This window comes from Stegodyphus dumicola, chromosome 5 (assembly GCF_044657685.1).
Source record: "Stegodyphus dumicola isolate Sdum_Otavi_A_Nest chromosome 5, ASM4465768v1".
NCBI classification, from domain to species: Eukaryota; Metazoa; Arthropoda; class Arachnida; order Araneae; family Eresidae; genus Stegodyphus; species Stegodyphus dumicola.
The window spans coordinates 197,514,333-197,527,113 of NC_140772.1; the positions used below are offsets into that span (position 1 = coordinate 197,514,333).

Here is a 12,781-nt window from a genome sequence, read left to right on the forward strand (position 1 = left end):
TATTGCAGTGTTAACGACTATCAAAATAATTTAGTCAGTCCTTGAATCTAACAGGTAAACGTATAGTTCTGCCTGTGCGAGAATGTTTTTGATTCACATCCGAATTTGAGTCCGGTCTCTGCAAATTAGTGTAGTCAGGTTGTATCAACTGAGAATTTTCCTCAGCTAAAATATATGCTGGTTTCAAGCGATCCAGGGATACATTAACATGTTTTCCTTTAATGCTAATAGTAAAATATTTGTCCTTGCGATCAATAACAGGAAATGGTCCTTCATAAGGAGGTTCCAAAGGTTTTTTTACCCGATCTATTCGCTGAAACACATGAGAACAAGTTTTTAAGTCTTTATGGACAAATATCTGTTCAGATGAATTTTTACGAATTAGTCTCGGTCCAACAACTTCCATCTGTTTCTGGAGTTTATTAGCAAAAGTCTCCGATGCTGTCTGGATACTTGGTTCGCTGAAAAACTCTCCAGGAAGTCTGAGACTCTGGCCATAAAATACTTGCGCAATAGAATGATTGGTATCTTCTTGAATAGCAGTACGCAAACCCAAAAGTACTGTTGGTAACGTGTCTGTCCAAGATATATTGTTGTGGGCTTTTAATGCTGTTTTTAATGTTCGATGAAGACGCTCAACTTTGCCATTACACGAGGGGTGGTAGGCAGTAGTGTGTTGTAAATTGATGCCACAGATTTTGGACAAAGCTCGTAATGTATCACTTTTAAATTGGGATCCACGATCGCTAATGAGTGTACTTGGCATTCCGAAACGCGCAATCCAGTTGCTATAAAAGGCTCTTGCGACGTTCTCAGCGGAAATATTTTCTAAAGGAATTGCTTCCATCCAATTCGAAAATCTATCTATGCAAGTAAGACAATAAATATTCCCTTTAGATGGTGGAAGTGGTCCTATGAGATCGATATGGATGACAGAAAATCTTCCTGGTGGTACTTCAAACTCACCTAATTTTGTTTTGGTGTGCCGACTGATTTTAGCTTTTTGGCAAGGAATGCAGGTTCTTGTCCACAACTGTACATCTTTTTTTATGTTAGGCCAAATGAATTTGGATGTCATTAATTTCATAGTCGATTTTATTCTTGGATGTGATAAACCATGAATTCGTTGAAAGACGTGTTGTCTGAAAGCCTGAGGAATATACGGCTGAACATGTTTAGTTGATGTATCACACCACAAATATTTCCCCGAAGGTAGAGAACATTGCTTGAAATTCAAGGAAGTAGTGGTTTGCAAACTCTTCAGTTCTTCATCTTGAGTTTGTTCATCAGCTATTTTATCATAATCTATCGATGAAATTTCATTAACTCTAGATAATGTATCTGCCACAATATTATTCTCACCTTTTACATATTTGATATCAGTCGAAAACTGGGAGATGTATTGAAGTTGGCGAGCCTGTCTAGGTGTTGCTTTGTCAAGTTTTTGACGAAAGGCGAATATTAAGGGCTTGTGATCTGTATAAATTGTAAATACTCTTCCTTCTAGATAATGCTTAAAGTGTCTAACTGAAAGATATATGCTTAATAGTTCTCTATCATAGGTGCTATATTTTTGCTGAGTATCACTTAATTTTTTAGAAAAAAATGCTATTAGCTTCCACGAGGAGTTTTCATATTGTTGCAACACTGAGCCAATCGCCGTATCTGAAGCATCTGTAAATAACGCCAGAGGTAATTCAGAATTGGGAAAAGACAACAGTGCCATGTTCACCAGGTCATTCTTGCACGTTTCAAACTGTTTTTCAGCTTCTTCAGTCCATTCGATTTTACGTTTGTCCCTCTTTTTAGCTCCTTTGAGATACGCATGTAACAATGCTTGATTCTTCGCTGCATCCTTTATATAACGACGATAAAAGTTAAGTATTCCAAGAAAGGTTCTAAGTTCATGAATTGTTTCTGGTCGTTTGTAGTTAGTAATAGCTTGAACTCTTTCTGGCAAAGGACGGGAACCCTTAGGTGTAATTAGGTAGCCTAGAAACTCGATTTGGGGAACAGCAAAGACAGATTTTGAAACATTAATTCTTAACCCAAATGTATGTAATCTTTCGAAAACTAATTTAAGGTGATTTTCGTGTTCTTCATGGGTACTGGATGCAATGAGTATATCGTCTAAATAGGGAAAAACGAATTCTAATCCTCGAAAGACTTCGTGAATAAATCTTTGGAACGTTGCAGGAGCATTTTTTAAACCGAAACTCATTACATTAAATTCGTATAAACCGAAAGGAGTAATAATAGCCGTTTTACATTTGTCTTCTTCTGTAATGGGAATTTGAAAATAAGCTTTGAATAAATCAATTTTAGAAAAAATATTTGTACCTCTTAAAATATGATGAAAATCTTCAATGCGAGGAATTGGGTATCGATCAGGTATCGTCTGCGCATTCAATCGTCAGTAGTCTCCGCAAGGACGATATGAACCATCCTTTTTCGTAACAAGGTGCAAGGGGCTTGACCACTGGGAGTTTGATGGACGAATTATTCCATTGTCAAGCATAAATTTAAATTCCTCTTTAGCTATAGCTAAGCGTTTTGGATCGAGCTGTCGTGCCTTTGAATAAACGGGTTGACCATCAGTCGTAATAAAATGTGTAACACCATGTTTAATTTGTGTAGGAAAAAGGTTAGGTTTAGAAATTTCGGGATATTTCGACAGTAAATCGAAAATATTTATGGATTTATTTAATGTAGTTACTGAGTAATCACTGGAAATAGCAGCGACATTACACTGGACACAAAGCTGTGTTACGCCATCAATTAATTTTTTCTTATTTATATCGATAAGCAATTTATATTTGTGAAGAAAGTCAGCTCCTAAAATACCTTTTGTGACATCAGCAATTATGAATGGAAATTGAAAATCACGACGTAATCCCAAATCAAGAGTTAGCGTTTTTATGCCATAAGTGGAAATATCTGTGCCATTAGCTGCATACAGTTTATATTCAGTTTTACATTTATTCTGTGAAGTAGCAGGAATTATGCTTACGTCAGCTCCGCTATCAATAAGAAAGTGCAAATTTGATCTTCGGTCACGAACGAATAAACGAAATTTGCGACAATCCTTCATATTTTCTGCAGCAGCGTTTGCCGCTGAACCTACTGCAGATTCGAGTTTTCCTGGTTTTTGAAATCGTTTTTTACCCAAGCACACGGAGGCTTGCATTTCTCTGGAATGCATTTTGCTCCAAAACGAAAGTGATAAAAACAAAATTTGCCAGTAGGGTCATATCGTTTACCGAGATCGGCTTCGAGATCGTGAACGTGAATTACGTAAATCCGAGTCCCTGCATCTTGAGCGAATGGTTATTTGATCAATTTTTTGTTCAAGAAAGGTAATTTTTTGCAACAAATCATTTGCGGGAACGGAAGGAGCATTAGTACTAAATACTTCTGGTTTCCGATTCATATCACTAATTTTATCTGCCATAGACGCTAACTTGGTTACATCTTCATCACTAACTAATAATATATTTTTTATGGAGTCAGGTAGCTTCTCCAGCCATAAAGTTTTGATTAGATTTTCAGACACATCTGTAGTAGCAACTGATCTCAACTTCTGCAAAAGTTTCATGTCTCCAAGTTCGATACCAGTAATCAAATGTTTAATCCGTACATTTTCACTTTCTTTGAATAAATGTAATAACCTAATTTTAGCATCCGAATATTTTGTGGCACTATCGTTCGTTACAATGTCCCAAATATTTTCGGCGAACTTAGGTTCAAGCTGTGAAACTAAATAATTAAATTTCGTTTCTTCTGAAACGATATTACTAATTTTGAACTGAGCTTCAACTTGAAAAAACCATATTTCCGGTTTATCAATCCAAAAAGGAGGTATTTTTACACTCACCTTATGAAGCTCCGGTGACTGCATCGTATCTTTCATAGCAGTTTCAGAAGAGTCATTTGTTGACATTTCGAAAATTAATCAGGGTCACCACGATGTAGCCTTGGCTACTAATGTTTAAAATTAATTTATGACTAGTAACAGCATGAATTATAAACAAATAGCTAAGTTATTGCATTTTATTTTCCAGCTATCGAAATGCAACGCTACGAGCAACGTTTTGAAACCAAAACCTAGCAATCATGAATCAGAGCTAGAACTAGTTGCCATTCAGCATAAAGAAATTTAAATATGAATATTAACAAAATATTAAAGTTAATTTTATAAAAATAATTAAATATATGAACAAATATATGAAATAAAAAATAATTATTTCTCATGCACTAACTGGGCCACTACAGACTCAAATATTTGGGAGTATATTTAAATATTAAGTAGATAATTTTTAAAATTTTCATTCTAATTAGATATTATCTGGAAATACGAGAACAGTATTAGTTAGGAATTAGTTAAAGTTAGAAAAACAGTATATTTTATTCTATAAAAATAAAAGCATTTTATTCTGATTAGAAGTGTAATTAATTTATTTTCCATAACTAAGAATTTTTAATTAGTTTATTTAGAAATTAATTCTATATTAATAATTAGAAATTAATTTATTTAGAAATTAATTCTTTATATTGATTCTATAACTCTTTTCCTTCTATTATTCAATCCGGAAAAGGAGCATATTATGTAATTTTCTTGTATAAAAATAAAAGTATCCTATTCTAATTACAAGCATAATTAATTTATTTAGAAAATTATTAAACAGCGAATTTAAAACGTGTACTGACAAAGGCATGTGGTCATCAGCAAAAAGATTTATCTGCAAAGTCACGACACCCAACGCAAAGTATCAACATATATGTAGAAAGAAAGTATCCCTGTCCTTTTCTCTATCTTAGTTAACATCTAGGCTAGCAACCTAAACACTCTTCCCACCGTTTCGCACCTATTGCCCAAGTTGGCGAATGCGATATCAGGAACCTTGCCAAGTGCCGGTTATCTGAGTATCTCCGATTTTTTTATTATGCCTGCATATGCATTTCTAAATACCTCATGTACAACTTCATAGAATAATTTTCATAAATGTATAAAATCCAGCAAATTGACATTTTTTAAACATATACAAGAATACATTCAATACACCAAATTTAAGTATTCATGAAATTATATTCAAAGTCAATCTTTTAATAGCTTACCGTTTCATTTTTCCTAAATTCATATCGCAGGGATGCAAACTGTTCGATGCCAAATGATCCAACAAAAAGAAATAACTAAAAATATAGAACAATCAGCTAATAAAATATATAATTATAAGCCTAACAATGATTATCACACAAAAACTTATATATTTAGGTTCATGATTTAACATTATAATTACAGATGTTGAAAAGCTGTACAAGACAAGCATAACAATTAACTGTATATGAAACATAACTATTTCAAAAGCTTTTAAAAGTTAATGATTTTAAATAACTAATTTCTATTTATGCCCCAAATCCATCAACAAATGTAGCCAATCATTTTTTACAACTCTTTGTTTGGCACAATTGTTAGAGAAATACCGATATACTGAGTTTGTAAAAAGTTTTAAATTTCTTACGAAACAGTTTTGAAGACTGGTACTATTTATGTTTGGAATTGGTTACTTTTAAAAATATATTCAGATACAATATATACAGATATATTAATTTACTTTATTAAATTTTACTAATCACCACACTTTTGCTAAATAATATAATTTACATATGAGTAAATGTAAACTGGATATGAGTAATGGAAACTGGATTAGATTATTGTGATAGCTACTATCTGCATTTTTTCTGTTTAATTGTTATATAAGAAATTATTTCCCTTATGTATGTGCACATTTACAGGTATGGAGTTAAATGTTTATGCCAGAAGAAACTTTGGTTAATCTTCGGATTATGGTAACTTGGCGATTTTTTGGCGAACAACCCTGCTACAGCAACCTGCTAGTTTTTTTTTTTTTTTTTTTGACGCCATTTTGTTTTCACGAAGTAAAGGCATGCTTTTTTTTTTTAACTCAACATTTTTTTTCCAACAATCTGCGGTTTAATCCTAGTATCCGGTGCAAGGGATTTGGCTACTTTTGGCGACTTTATGATGAGCAGTAAAATTGGGACATATACGATGAGTAGTAAATGGGTCATTCAAAGAATATATATAGTTATACATAGTACATATTATGTATATACACACATAGTATATAGTGTATAGTATATAGACGTTCTTTGGATCATTTTTGGTGTTGGCGATAATTTTCAAAATTGCACCAAGGCAGCACCGTATACTAGGATTTTACCCAATCTGCTAGCCGAATTACGCTTATGCTAGAACTTTTATGGAACAAAGTGCTTAATCATGAAGAAGATTAGGTGCGAAATTGGAAGAAAGTGTAGAATCACTCACTGCTTGCCGTGTTTTTAAGAATTGCACATACATGGCATCATCCATGTACATGTCGACCTATTTTCACTTAAAAAAACATCCCAGAATTGCACAAAAATGGCATTGCGCACACTCTTGACTTTATCCATGTACACTGCTAAAGTTCTAGCTAGTAACCTTTATCGCCTTACCAAAATGTTGCCAAAATACCTGTTACCATATTCCAAAGATTAGACGAAACTTTAATATAAGGCAAGTTGTATCCAAATTTGGTACTCTTCTGTTAAGGGAACCAGATTCAGAAATGTATGCATATATGCGTGCATGTACGTAATTATGTATTGATCTGTGATATCTAACTAAAAAAAATCTGTTTATTTAAAATTCCACGGGAATGACCAGCTCAATTTTCTCATCTCTGACAATTTTCACAACCAACAATTTAGGGAAAATTGTAATTTTGGAGAGTTTTGTAAACAATTTATTTATTCATATTTATATTTTCTCCATTTTTTACTTTAAAGAAAAAGGGGTTCACAAGATTCGGAGGGCCAAAATATCAATAAGTCAATAATCAATAAGTGTTGATTTTTTTTTTGTTTTGTTTTGTTTAAAAACCTTCATAATTAAATAATGTAAAAAAGATAGCACAAAATTGAAAACGTTAAATCGGACGATTAGGAAAGCATTGATGAGAAATGAAATTCACTAAAATTGGCTATTATGGAAACTGTCAGCTCAGTCACAGGAAAAGTTAAAAAGAAAAAATGTAATGATTAGTTTGACCTGGAGTGTAGCTCTCCTACCAAACTTAAAAATAAGGCACATAAGATACAAAGAAAACATATTAGAATAGCCGTTGAAAAATACAAATGTGCCAGAAAAAAATATCCACCTTATCAAGACGATGAACTTTCGTAAAAATATCTTAGAGGATATTGAACATCTTAGGGGAGTAGGGGAAAGCAGAGTTTTCTTTCATGAGATTCATCGTGGAGAAGAAGTTTCAAGGTTTCAAGTCAAGAATTACACTGTGCAGAGGGAAAGATGGCAATATTTTAAGTGCAAAAGGTGACATTCTTCAAAGATGGAGGGAGCACCTGAACGAGCTGCTGAATTCAAAGCTACCTTCAGAAGTTAGTGGATCAGCAATAAGAAATTTAGAACCTATTGATCCTCCATGATTGAGAGAAGTGAATAATATAAAAAACTGACAATATACCATCAGAATTTTTAAAAGTTGTGGGACCTAACCGTGTACAGCTTATAAATTAGAGAGTGAAACACTCCCAACAAAATGGAAACTTAGTAAAGGTGATGTGCTAGCCTGTAGTAATTAGAGAGAAATCGATCTTCTTCACACATTCTATAAAATTCTGTCTACTGTTCTTATTGACAGACTTTTGCCATTTATTGATAACTTGATAGATGACTATCAATGTGGATTTAGGAAAGGTAAATCTACAATTGAGCAAATTTTTAACAATTTGAAAAATGTAAAGAATCTGGAATTGAGACTCACAATCTGTTTATTAATTTTTGAACAGCATGTAATTGCATTAACGGAGAAATTCATTTAAAAGCTATGCATGAACTGAAAATTCCCGAAAAATAGTTTTACTTATTTGGGAACAGACATAAATAATAAAAATGTGCTGGCACCAGAAATACATAAAAGAATCATTGCTGCAAATAGATGTTTTTATGCTCTGCAGAGTGATTTAAAATCCAGCTTTCTTAAATTAAGAGCTAAATTGCTTCTTTACAAAAGTCAGTTGATCTTTACAATATGGTAACTGGTAGTTTGGCGACATTTTGGAGGCGATAAAGGTTACTACCTGGGACTTTGGTAATAATGTGAGCAGTACTCAGTTCCGATTACGCATTATTTTGTGTGAGGGAAATGAGAGATCATGGGATATGTCATGTGATATTAATGGACGAATTACGGTTCTTTAATCGGAAAAGGGGGAAAATCGGGAAAAAATCTGGAAATTTTGTATCTGGTTTATTCTGTGTTGTGTGAAACAGTGTTCGTGAATTTTTGGATCCCATGGCCGTAACTAAAGAAAAGTTTATCGGACACGTAATCAAGATTCTGAAGAAGATTAGGTAAGTTAGTATTTTAATTATTTGAGGATATTATTTTTATGCATTGTTCTAAATGTAAGGTGGAAGTAAAGGAATTTGGTATTATTGGGAAAATTGTTATTAGCTATGATTTAGTTTAAAGTAATTAGGATTTTAAGGTAATTTTTATTAATTTAATGTATGTGCTCATTTATATTTTAAGTAGTGTTTTTGAATTTAATTATATTTTAATTAAATGATAGTTATTTTGTGAATTTTGTTTGTAGGAATTTGGTATACGTTTCAGTTGAAGTAAACGTGCATGGAAATAATTTAAATATCTGACACTAAGTATTTGTAATGGTTGCGGTATGAATTCGTTGGTGACGTTTATAATATAATAGATGATTTAGAGGTAAAAGTTTTTGGATATTTTATTTATTTTATATGTGGAAATGTTCATATTTGGAAAGGGTAAATACTTTTTGGCGATCAGGTAATTTCATATATGTTCTTTTTACCGGGTTTAAAGATTGAGAAAATTGTCATGTATTTTCGTGAAATTTTTCTAATTTATGAGAAAAAAGCAGTGTACATGGATATAGTGAAGAGTGTGCGCAATGCCATTTTTGTGCAATTCTGGGATGTTTTTTTAAGTAAAAATAAGTCGGCGTGTACATGGTTTATGTGTATGTGTTATTTTGAAAAACGCGTAAGGAGTATGGTATTGTGCACTTTTTCCCAATTTTTCAGTGTCATGATTAAGCAGTTTTGTTAGATAAAATTTCTAGCATAAGTGTAATTCGGCTAGTAGATTGTTGGAAGAAGTGTTCAGTAGATAAAAGGAAAAGAAACATGTCTTTACTTCGTGAAGACAAAATGGCGGCGGGAAAAAAAAATAGAGGGTTGCTGTAGGAGAGTTGGTCGCCAAATTTTCGCCAAAAAAACGCCAAGTTACCATAATGTAAAGATCAACCCAAAAGTCTTATAAGATCTATGTATCTATCTATCTTGACTTATGCATTAGAGACTAGGTCACTAACTTTACATTATGAGGAAACTCTGGGAATTTTCGAGTGAAAGATCTTGCGTTGCATTCCTGGTGGGGTCCAAGTGAATGGATCATTGAGAAGAAGATCTAATTTAGAACTCTATGAAATTTACAAACAACCCCATATTGTAAAATTCGTCAAATTAGAGACTTAAATGGACTGGCTATCTGGCTAGAATGAATGAAGATCGTTGCTGCAAGAAAATCTTTATGGCCAACCCCATGGGAAATAAGCCTCGGGGCTATTGATAAAATAATTTAGTTCCTTACTTCATATTTTAAAAACTTAAAACTTTTAATATAACTTTATATCAATGCAAGACAAAAAATATATTAATATTTAACCAGTATAATTATACTTCATGTTAAAAAATATAATACACACCAAGAAAGGCAAACCATATCTGAAAATACGTTTTCTTCGAAGACTTTGAAAACGCTGCACAGCATGTGCATAAAAACTCTTCACCTGCATGCTCAAAATAACTTTCAGTTTCGTAAATTCATCATATTTTCTAATGCACCCGTAAGTTAAGTCTTTAAACTCCGTGCAAATCTTTGAAATTCCTAAATGTGTAAGTTGTAGTATATAACCAATTTAATGAAAAAAATAGCCCACAGAGCCAACATCCTTTTATAGAGCCAAAATCGGTGTTGTCAGAGCTAAGGCTCCTAGGAGCCTTAGTCAGAGCACAACATTAATACGTTGACTTAAATTCATGTTGACAGTTTTCTAATGACTGCGACTGAAGACTTAGGTGTAATTCACGTAAAATCAGGTGCCTGGGTGTAAACCTCATCCTGAGTGGAACGACGTAGCGCAGCGCATAACGTTTCTAAGGCATAACTTAGTGAATATTCTTAACTATTGATATTGTTGCGTGCGTACGGGTTCGTTACGAAATGAATGCACAAGTCCGATGAAAATGAACAAAATTTATTATTATCACAACAAAAATGCTTAAATTTCCTCAGATATTCGTGCAGTATTACAATATCTCACAGTAGTTATCTTTTAACTACTCAAACGTTCAACAGAACTTAATTCAAAACAGCTACAGAAAGCTAACCCGCGAATTCACTACAGTCAACAAGAGCAGTTTTCTAAACAAACTCTTAAAGCAACAACAAACAAACTGAAATAACGAAATCGAAATCGAGTCAATGACTAGGCGGCAATTAGTAGCCAACCGCTACTTTACCATCTTTGTTGGTAAATTGCCCTAAGGCGTTGGTACTTAAGTTTTTAATTAAGGCGATTTAACGCCGCGCCAACTAGGCGAAACTTGTCAAATATTGTGAAATGTAGGTGGAGTGGAGGGAGATGATTGGCAGGAGCGTGTCACGTGGGTGATCACCCACCCAAGTTCAGACTCCGAGCAAAGCAGCTTACGCGTGCAATGAGAAATATTGGATATATTAATAATTATCAAGGTTTGAAACAGGTTATCCAGATTGGAATAATTAAACTAATATCGCGATCTAAATGAAGACAAATGGCACAACTAAGTGCAACAGATTAACTAAACAAAATATTCAAATTCATCATTGTTGTAAAACACAGATTGGACAGTGGTAGTCACGTGGAGGTCGCCCTCTCGTGAACTGTCCACAGCCAATGCATCTTGAAATAGTAGATATCATAATTCAGTGAAGTCTTGGTCTGAGAAATTAAACTCTAAAGTTCTTGTACAACACTGAGGCACATGAGTTACTGAAACTATACACTATGTACATATAGGGACGGCGGTATTTGAGCGAAGTAGCAAATGGTGAAAAACATTTTACACTAACAATAAATAATCAGAGCTTTGAAGATCCAGGTTGCACGGATCATGTCCATAAGTCCACAATATTACAAAATCTCTGATATAACAATAAGAAGATTACGAAAATGACAAATATAAGATCAATGCTTTGAAGATCCAGGTACACGGATCATGTCCATAAGTTAATAAAGTTTCAAAGACACTGGTAAAATGACACAATGAAGATAAATAAAGATAATAGTACTATGTACAATATATACACGTTTCACCATTTGCTGTTATGGAAGATGCCTCTTGGGCGCTATCTGCAATTTCTATAATAGGATCATAATTTATCAGATCACGGATATGTTCGTATTGAGAAAGTTCTATTTTAGCATAGAAATTGTGGCTCGTGGTGAGAATTTGATCAGTTATGGGTCTTATTTTTAGTTCTTTATGTATCTGCAGGTTACGTACGAACCATGGGGAGTCAACAATTTGTCTGAGTATTTTGTTCTGAAAGACCTGTAGTTTGTGTCTATAAGTCTTGTGCACAGTGGCCCAGATAGGCACTGCATAAAGTAGGGTGGGTCTTATTAAGCTGGTATAGATCTTCTTCTTGAGACTGATATTTAATTTAGCATTTCTTCTTATTAAAGGGTAAAGAGACATTTTAGCAGCGGTGGCTTTGCGCAAGGCATACTCCGTGTGTTCTTTGAATAACAGCTGTGAGTCGAAGACCACTCCTAGATACTTGGTACTTGAAACATTTGCTAGGGCTTGATCATTAGTTTTTATATTTACATTCACAGGAGTGAACTTCCGATGAAGTCTGAAAAGGAGAATATGGCTCTTTGACGGATTTACTTTTAATTTCCATGAATCATAATAGTGTGTTACGATATTTACTGCGCTTTCAAGTTTATCTACAGCAAGCTAAGGTTTTAGTGACTTGGTTAAAATTGCCGTGTCGTCGGCATATTTCACTACTTTTGCATTCAAAGGAACCGGCATATCATTCGTGTAGATATTAAACAGAAGCGGTCCCAGAACGCTTCCTTGAGCCACTCCGCTTTTATTTCTTTTTCTTGAAGAGAGAGAGTCATGAATTTTTAACTGATGGGCAGATGAACAAGGTGCAGCTTGTAGAGGAGACCCTCAAGCCACACCTTGTCAAATGCTTTTTCTGGATCTAGAAAGCGATTGTGTTCTTTTTTGCGAAGGAGTCTGCGATAAATTCTGTAACGTTCAGTAGTTGGTGCACGGTACTATGACCTGCTCTAAAACCAAACTCCTCTTTACATATAATTTTCTTATCCTCTAGATATTCAGTTAATCTCTTTTGGAGCACACGCTCAAATACCTTTCCCAAATTGGGGAGAAGGCTGATCGGACGGTAGGAGTTTAAGTCCTTTGGGTTTTTCCCCGGCTTGACAAACATAATTATCTGCGCGTGCTTCCACTGTTGCGGAAAGTAATAGAGCCTCATACAAGCATTGACTATGTTTGTAATGAGGACTATGTAGGTTCTTGGGAGAAAACTGAAATAACCACGAAGTTCCTCCTTTTATAAGATTTTAA

General features: G+C 33.9%; 1 protein-coding gene across 1 annotated transcript in view; it reads right to left on the bottom strand.

The window, feature by feature from the left end:
• The window catches only part of l(3)neo43 (cytochrome c oxidase assembly protein COX16 homolog l(3)neo43), a 28,513-nt gene extending 18,347 nt beyond the window's left edge, over positions 1-10,166 (bottom strand). Inside the window, exons 1-2 of the mRNA XM_035363881.2 lie at positions 9,835-10,166; positions 5,116-5,190 (exon numbers count right to left, since the gene is read on the bottom strand). Of these exons, the coding sequence (XP_035219772.1) occupies positions 5,116-5,190; positions 9,835-9,924 (165 nt within the window). The 5' untranslated portion in view covers positions 9,925-10,166. The remainder of the gene's footprint in view (positions 1-5,115; positions 5,191-9,834) is intronic.
• Positions 10,167-12,781: the final 2,615 nt, after the last annotated feature.